Source organism: Diabrotica virgifera, chromosome 3 (assembly GCF_917563875.1).
Source record: "Diabrotica virgifera virgifera chromosome 3, PGI_DIABVI_V3a".
Classification (NCBI taxonomy): domain Eukaryota; kingdom Metazoa; phylum Arthropoda; class Insecta; order Coleoptera; family Chrysomelidae; genus Diabrotica; species Diabrotica virgifera.
The window spans coordinates 81,986,669-81,996,111 of record NC_065445.1 but is presented as its reverse complement, the minus strand read 5'-3'; the positions used below and the strand labels follow the sequence as shown (position 1 = coordinate 81,996,111).

Here is a 9,443-nt window from a genome sequence, read left to right as displayed (position 1 = left end):
GGTCCCTCCGGTGAGTACCGATCCCACAAGGTCAGAAACTATATTCATTTACTATATATATATTCGATTTTATAACGTCTTACGACGTTATCCGACTCCCAAACGCCACTGTATTCTGTCCTGAGTTAGGTCTTCATTTAGATTTCGAGCGCTAATCGCTTTCCTAACTCCCAGATTCCAGCTCTATGGTGGTCGTCCTCGTTTTTTCTTCTCTGGGGGTTGCCACATCATAGTTTTTTTAGGCAATCTTTCGTCCCCCATTCGGCTCACATGCCCATACCATATGAGCTGTTTTCTTTCAATATCCTCAACTATAGTGCCCTCTACACCCATTTGTTGTTTTATTACTTCATTCCTTATTCTTTCGGCTCTTGATATTCTCATTGATCTTCTGATGGCATCCATTTCCGTGGCTTCGACCTTTTTCTTATATTTCTCGGTTATTCTCCATGTCTCGGCTCCATAAAGTAGGCTAGTTTTAACCATTGTCTCATATATGTTCATTTACTAATTTATAATAAATGAAAAATTTCTGACCCTGGTGGGATTCGAACCCACAACCTTTCGGATTTTTCGATCCAAAGGCAGGCGCTCTTACCACTGAGCCACGGAGGGGGTATTTTATTAATTTATAATAATTATTATACATATATTTTTAACATTTTTATGAAAAAAATTAATTATTTTATTTTTCTGGAAATATACAATTTTTCTGAGAGGTGAAAATGGCACAATTCTTATTATTTTTTTGGCGTGTCACAGTTTAAAAGTAGTCTAGCTATGTAATGGGCCTCTAGTTATAGAGTAAGTGACTGCAATCATTAACATGATAAATAATATATTCTCTCTCTTTGATCGGCACTCCTAGAATATTGGACATATCTGAGTTTCTTTGCTAGTGGTGTAAAAAGTATTAGATGTTCAGCGCATCTTTATGTTTACTCTGTGGTTAATGCGCGTACCAGTTCCTTCCATTCTCCTCTCTTTCTTGCTTTATTTTACACTTCTTTCATCTTAAGCCGATTCTGTTGTATTCTCTGGGTACTGTTTTCTTCCAGGTATAATCCGGTATTCTTTTTTTTTTCTTATCCCCTCATTGGTTGATATTCGAGTGCTTATTCTGTGATGTTATTAATATCTTTCCTTAACATATTCCAATTCCATAACCTACTCCATTTCCATTTCTTCTGCTTAATTGTTGTTATTATACTGGTTTGTTTTGTACTTTTCCACCATAGTTCTACATTCGTTATTTTATTTGGCCAGTAAATTTTTAGGATCATTCTTAAGGACCTATTTAAAAAAGTGCCTCTTTGTTGTGCTTTCGTCGTGCTTCAGAGTTTCTGTTCCGTAGAATAATATGCTTTTGACGGGTCTACCCCAAAATTCCGACAGCCAAAATCCCGACAGCCAAAATTCCGACAGCCAAAATCCCGACGGCCAAAATCCCGACACGCCAGAATCCCGACAGGCCAGAATCCGGACAGGCCAAAATCCCGACAAGCCAAAATCCCGACAGGCCAGAATCCCGACAAATTAAAAATCCTGTCAGATTTTCAAAACTATAATACATAGTATTCATCTATTTTTGTTACGTTACAGTATTATTTTAAACATGAAATTTATTTATATTATTTATATTTAGCTAATTATACTAATATCACCTACATACTTGGAAATAAATTCAAACTGATTAATTCGCGAAGAATTTTTCCATTATTGTTTTCAATAATTTTGAAAAAATGTGAAAACTTTGAATTATCAACGTCCGTCCGTCTGCCTGTCCTTCCGCAAACGCAACTCCTCCATCATTATACCAGGAAGAATGACATTTGAGGTGTTAAATGAAAGCTTATAATCCAAGGATGGTACTAAAAGTGAGAAATTTGACATATGCTGTCTGTGCGTCTGTCCGTCCGACCGCGAATATAACTTCTCCGTCATTATACCAGGTAGAATGGCAAATGAGGTGTCAAATGAAAGCTTAGATGGATACTATGTATTATAGTTTTGTAAATCTGACAGGATTTTTATTTGTCGGGATTTTGGCCTGTCGGGATAATGGCGTGTCGGGATTCTGGCCTGTCGGGATTCTGGCCTGTCGGGATTCTGGCGTGTCGGGATTTTGGCCGTCGGGATTTTGGCTGTCGGGATTTTGGCTGTCGGGATTTTGGGTGGCACCGGCTTTTGACACAAGTATTGAATACATTGATTTTTGTTGTTTCTGATATTTCACTTGCTTTCCAGATTTTATTTAACGCATTGAAGGCGAATTGTGCCTTAGTTATTCTTGCTTGTATGTCTTTCGACAGGCATACATAACATGCAATAAATAATATTAATAATTTTTAATTTTTAGAACCGTCAAGGGTATGCAGTAACTGCAACAAAACTTTTTCTACAGTCTCTGCTTTGAGAAAACACCTACTTTTTAACTGTACAACAGCTACTTTAGCATTTTTGTGTAAACTTTGTAATAAAGTTGTAAAGAATAGATGGGGATATAGAAGACATCTTCTACGTATTCACGAAATGCTTCTAACAAAGGACAGTTTTGATGGATTTTGTCGTGAGAATCTCGTCTCGTGTACGAAAGACTAAACGTATCCGTAGTATTGTTATGATATATTGTTACAATTTCCAACCGCACTTGGGCGAGGCCGGCCCTGCTTTTCACTACCGAAGCGCTTAGAATGAACGAGTTACGCCGCGTTGTCTGTAGAGATTACTGGATCTTTCTAGAAGGACAAAGTATTTAAATAGAATTGATGAGATTTTATAATTTTTGTTCTTATTCGGATTGTAGACGAGTGCGCGGTGCGCGCTTAAATCCGTTTAATATTGTCGGAAGATAATTTGTAAATGTATTATATGTTTTAGTGTAAATGAAGTAAATGTAAATATATTAAAATAAATATACTAAATAAATTAAGTGTTAAAATTCATTACAAATCAGAAGAGTTAATAAATAAGGGAAGTCATTAATAAATTTAATAAAATTACAGCAATATTTTTATACTGTGAACTTAGAATGTATTACATTTTTGATTCTAAATTTTTATTTAATTTTCTTCCTCTAGGGCTATTCACCGCTTTTCTTTTGTTTCGAACACTAGACGTATGACGTATAATATATCTACGTCATACGTCATTGGTATCTACATACATATAATGAGGGGCAAAATTGTGGAATGAATTCATTTTTTCGAAAATGGGACCTTTTGTAGAGAAATCCCGAAACAGGTCGATTTTTATTTTTAAGTTATTATTTTTTGGCGTATATATCGCACTAGTGATGTCATCCATCTGGTCGTGATTATGTAATCGATATTTTTTTATTGAGAATATGGGTCGTAGGACAGTTTACTTGAAAGGTTATTCAATTCTCTTTTCAGTAAGGTAAGCATTGCCATATTTATTTATACAGGGTGGTCAAAAAATAATTTTCGAATTAAAATAGTTCACACAAAAAGAAGAATGTATATAATTTATTTCAGTCAAAATACATTTTACTGCTGTTAGAAAACAGAAAAAAATATTTATATGACAAATAAACATTGCTTCTCGCTTAAATTAGACGTTCAAGACAAGATGCAGATGGGCGGCAGCTTGGACATTTTTAATTTAACAGGAAAGCCATGCTTATTTGTGAAATAAACATTTTTTCCTATTTTCTGACAACTGTAAAATGTGTTTCTTCTTTTGGCGTTAATTGATTTAATTCAAAAATAATTTTTTACCCTCCTATATAAATAAGTACGTTAATGTTTATATTACTGAATAGAGAATTGAATAACCCTTCAAATGAGCTATCACACGACCCCTATTCTAATTTAATAAAATTATCGATTACGTCATCACGCTCAGATGGATGACGTCACTAGTATGATGCATATGCCAAAACACCATATTTTAAAAATACAAGTCGACCTATTTTAGGATTTCTCTCCAAAATCTCCTATTCTCGAAAAAATTAATATATTCCATAATTTGCTCCTCTCTGTATAATTGGAATATAACAAAATAAATAATATTAGATACGTAAACGTAAACTACAAAACTACAGTCTAGAAAAATGCTAGTATGTAGGGCATATATAAAATAATAGAATGTAATAATTGAATACAAATACACGATTTCAAGTGGGACAACGATATTTGACAAACATTCAAACTAATAATATATTTGATTGTAGAACGTTCTAGTACGGGGTCCGAATATAGGTCGATCTGTACCCATCTCCTTGCCGGATGGAGACATTTTATTTTATTAAATTTCATACATAGACAAATATTTCTAGCATGGGTTGCCTATCAAAATCGTGTCATAGCTATCCTAAGAGGGGACCGTAGGGGTTGAAATCAATATTTCAAGCACATTTTTTTTGACAGTATGGTAGAATTATTTTATTTGTAAATTAAATAGGCAAAAAAGGGTGAAAATCAACATATTTATTATTGTTAAACAAAAAATAAGCATAAAACAAAAAATATCTCGACAGCCTTTCCTCAAGGAATGTCTAAAGAAAATATATACACAATTACAGCTGGGTTGGTCAAGTAGTTTTTGAGTTACAATGTCTGCAGCCTTTGAAAAAAGCAGTTTTGATAAAAACGCGTTTAAAATATTGTTAACTTTTATTTTCAATTTCTTTTTTGTCTGTCAAATCGTAAAGTGATGAACGCCGGAATATGTTTTTAAATCGCGGAATAATTTACAAAAGAAAATGATAACAGCTGTTTCTTACCACGCTCAAGAGCGCTGGCGCGAACTTGCTGCAAAGCAAGTCGAAGGTAGGGAGATAGTATTGAATATTCCTACCTTCGACTCGCTTGTTGAACAACGGTCAACAGCTGTTCTCATTTCCTTTTGTAAATTACTACGTGATTCAAAAAGATATTCCGGTGTGCATCATTTTAAGATTTGGCAGACAAAAAAAAATTGAAAATAAAAGTTCACAATACTTTAAACGCTTTTTCCTCAAACTGCTTTTTTCAAAGGCTGTAGACCTTGTAACTCAAAAACTACTTGACCGACCCACCTGGAATTTTGTTTAGACATTCCTTGAGGTAATGCTGTCGAGATATTTTTTGTTTAATGCTTATTTTTTGTTTAATAATAATAAGTATGTTGATTTTCACCCTTTATTGTAAAAAAATCGTTGTCGCAGAAGTCAAAATTCTGAGTAATATCAAAAAGTCAAAAGTCGATAAAACTAAAAAACTCGACAGCATTACCTCGAAAAACTCATAAGCTAATAAAATCTTTTTGAATTTGTTGTTTACCATTATCCAATGATGAGTTCTGATGTCCACCGCAAAATTCATTATATTTTGAGTGTCTTCAAAAATTTACCACCGTTTGCTTATTTTTCAATTTTTTCCTTGAATTTTTTCTTGAATAATCTATGAGTTGTAGTGAATATGCCTAATTAATTAAAAAATAAAATAATTATACCATATTTTCAAAAAATATGTGCTTGAACTATTGATTTCAACCTCTACGCCCCCCCCCCCCTTAGCCCCGGCGCATATTGAACCTAAGCGAGTCACAACCTGCGCCGGTGGGACGGGTGACCTGTGCAGTTATTTTTTTAGCGTGCCGCATATTGAACACAAAACCCGACCGTCGGCTGTCGCCGTAACGAATAGAGACGGGCAAAATAAGTGCAAACGTGTAACGGTTACTATTGATACCGGTTCTCAGTGGTACGTGGTACTGAGTACAAATACTGATTACAAAATACTGATGTATCTGATCCTTGTACTGAATTGAGTAGGAAACTAAAAAACGGTAGTTCCGTACATGTAACTAGTAACGTTTTAAAAATATCTTACACGTCCCTAGTAGTCGTAGCGGTATGACTTTCGAAAAGATCGAATTTGATCATAAGCGGGTGCATAAAAAGATATCTTACACTGAATATTCTATTTCTACATACCTTTATAATAACAAGCATAAGTTAAACACTGCATTGATTGTGATTGCAAAAACGGTTCGCATGTTTTAAATAAGATTTTTGCTGATTATGTTTTTGCTAAAATATTAAATAACACAAAAAATACAATTCACAACCATCATTTAATTTTTAACGATAAACAAAAGTCTAATAAATATATGATGACAAGTTTAAAATTGATCGACTTTGTCGATAACAGTGTCATTAATAGATATTTTTTACCATGAATCATTTTCCAATGATTGTGTGGATTTAGAACTACATACTAAACAATTTTTTGATCTGTATAAAGGAGATTATAATTATGACACATTATGGTACTCTTTATTTTTCAAATAATTATGCTCTTGTAAACGCATAACTTTGATTTATTGGCTAAAGCCACACTAGATACTTCACAAGAAATTAAAAATAATTAACATGTAAAAAATTCACTGTTTTAATCAGATATATTATATTCCCTACTATTGCAATAAAATATTAAACGAATAAACGAAAACTTGTAGAGTAATGCTGATTGATACAACAGAGCACTAAAATGTCATTCATTCAAGATAGTGTAAAATATATCGCCGCTTATTCATTTCAGATAGTTCCATCTCTCAAACAAAAACAAGTAAAAATATACATCTGGCGGTGAGTCACCCGTCCCAAGGCCCAGAAAACTGTACGTTGACGACAGGCCTTCCCAAGCTCGACCTGCGAATGCATGAACTGATAGTAGGATGCGCAGAACGGTCTACGCAGTCTGCCGACGCAGGTTGTGTCTGGCTTAGGATCAATTTGCGCCGGGGCTTAAGGATAGCTATGACACGATTTTGATAGGCAACCCATGCTAGAAATATTTGTCTATGTATGAAATTTAATAAAAAAAACTGTCATCCGGCGAGCCGATGGGTACAGATCGACCTATATTCGGATCTTAGACTATTCTAATTGAATTGTTTTCAAAAGTAGATTTTATTCTACTTTTCGCTTTCTTTACTATTAATTTGTGTAGTATTTTAAGCTGCAAAAAAGTTTTAGGCGATTGTGTAGGATATGAAGAAGAGAAATGCTGTATGAAACATTAGTTACCTTGCTTGTTAGATCCATAGGTACCTTAGGTACGTAGGTTCACAATAGATGCATAGTTTTGATTTCTTTCTATTTTAAAGTTTGTTTCCAGATAAACACAATACAGAGAACTCAAGAGAAAATGAACAGTACTTAATTCCCGAGAAAATAACAATTGCAGAAAAAGATCAAAGAAACTCTACAGCTGCTGAAAATCTAGGAAATCTAGAAAAAGGCATCGATCAGTCTGCCAAAGGAATGGATATATTGATAGCCTCAGTTTCAGAAATACTAAGTCAACGTGCAGATCAAAATGATCTCAAGAATCAAGGTGATCCAAGCATTGAGGATTTTAAGTTTAAACATGCCCAAAAACTGGAGGTTTCTGGCACAACAAAGCCTCTAGGAAGTTATTGCTTTAATAAGCCTGGTGTTAGTTCAATAGTTCCTCCTCAACAAGTTTATATTGGAAGAAATACATGCTGCTATTGTGGAAAAACTTTTACATATGAATATTCTTTAAAGACTCATGAAAAGTTTTTGTGTAAACTTAAGTTAGATTAATTAGTCCAGGCACCGAAGCTTTTCACCTCGCAATTTTTACAGAATGGGTCGATTTGCTTGAAAATTTGAGATTAACTAGTGGATAGTCCAAGGATCAAAATCTATATGATGCTGAAAGGCGGTTTTACCATGGGCGTGGTTGCCACCCCATCTCGGGGGTGGAAATTTTTTATTATATTTTGACCGCAAAAGTTAATAGAAACATTCATTCTAAGCACACAACGTTCTATACGTTTTTTTGATAAAATTAATTTTTTTTATTAACTCCATTGAGTACAACAATCTGCCCATTGGGCATTAAGCATTTGTTATGGTAAAAAAATACAGAAATGTAGAGAGTTACTCCAGTAAGTAACCTCTTTACAATTCTAAAACTAAAATTTTATCAGTCTGAATACATTTTTGATTACATTCAGTTGGTCAAGTCAGACGGCAGTTGCCGTTTTAGTCTACGCACTTCAAAGATTTAATTGTCTGGCAAACGCATTAGGATGCACTAACACTCGTTCACAGTATTTATCACTAAAACGTTGTATGGTTTCTTTCACGGATTCTAGGGGATGTCGTGTTGAATCACCTCGTTGGATACATAGTATGGCGCATTGATTATGGCACGCAGCACCTTGTTTTGAAATCTCTGTAAGATGTTTGTATTGGAGACGCTAGCAGTGCCCCATAGCTGAATCCCATAAGTCCATATGGGCTTGAGGATGGACTTGTAGAGTAAAATTTTGTTATCCAAAGATAGTTTGGAATTGCGTCCAATGAGCCAATACATATTTCTCAATTTAAGTCCAAGCTGTTTTCGTTTGGTAAAAATATGGTTTTTCCAAGTTAGACGGCGGTCCAAGTACATGCCAAGATATTTAGAGTCCTCGGATTGAGGAATTAGACAATTTATCAATATATACAGGGGGGCATGATTCTCTGCGTAGCGTGAATGTTACATGCAATGATTTAGTTCCATTAGATTTGATGCGCCATACGTTCATCCATTGCTGAATTCTATTTAGGTTTGATTGAAGATTCCTTGATGCTATTGTTGGATCTGTGTGGGATGCCAGGATAGCAGTGTCATCTGCATACGTTGCAACTGTAGTTGTACCAGATGTTGGAATGTCCTCTGTGTATAAAAGATATAGAATTGGGCCGAGAACGCTGCCTTGTGGGATGCCTGAGTAAATAGGATATATCTTAGTGTGCTCGTTACCGTGCTTCACAAGGAAGTGTCTATTTTCTATGTAGGATTTTAAGAGCTGGAAGTGAGGATAGGTAGGAGCTTCTTTAATTTTATTTGTAGCCCTATGTGCCATACCTTGTCAAAAGCCTGAGATATGTCAAGGAAAGCAGCAGAACAGTATCTTTTGGCGTTAAAATCCTTGTTTATTTGGTTGACTAGCATAAAATTAATAGTTTTCGATTTATTCGCTATCGAAAGTGTTTTATATTTAAAAAATCAATGTTTTTCGATGGTACACTCATTTAAGATTCACTCAATTTTTGCCGTAAAAAAATTTTTTAAACCAACTTCTTGGGGAAGCCTACAATTTTATATTAAAACAATTTTTCGTATCTCTGATGCTAATCTTTCTATTCTAAAGAGAATGGCATTTTTTACCAAATTACACAAATTCGTTATTCGCTTTGAACTCCAGTTTTTTAAAAACTAATCATTCTAAGCCAGTCAAGCTTCTAGAATCTATTAATAATACATAAGTAAAGAAGAATAAATAAGGCCAATGACTAAAAACCCGCTAACTTACATTATTATGCTTCCAATTGGATTTCTCCTTTTTCTTTTTCAAAAAAATATATTGTTTTTGTAACGTTTTGTACTCTTTTTTTTGTAACTTAGAAAGTTTGG

General features: G+C 34.3%; 1 protein-coding gene across 3 annotated transcripts in view; it reads left to right on the top strand.

Annotated features, from left to right (window-relative positions):
• Positions 1-9,443, top strand: part of LOC114336038 (longitudinals lacking protein, isoforms H/M/V) — a 630,205-nt gene that overhangs the window by 604,376 nt on the left and 16,386 nt on the right. Inside the window, exon 5 of one of the 3 annotated variants that reach the window (XM_050646587.1) lies at positions 2,360-2,616. The exons of the other annotated variants lie outside the window; for them this stretch is intronic. Coding sequence (XP_050502544.1) covers positions 2,360-2,601 — 242 coding nt within the window. The 3' untranslated portion in view covers positions 2,602-2,616. Of the gene's footprint in view, positions 1-2,359; positions 2,617-9,443 lie in introns of those variants that run through there. 3 annotated transcript variants of the gene reach the window in all.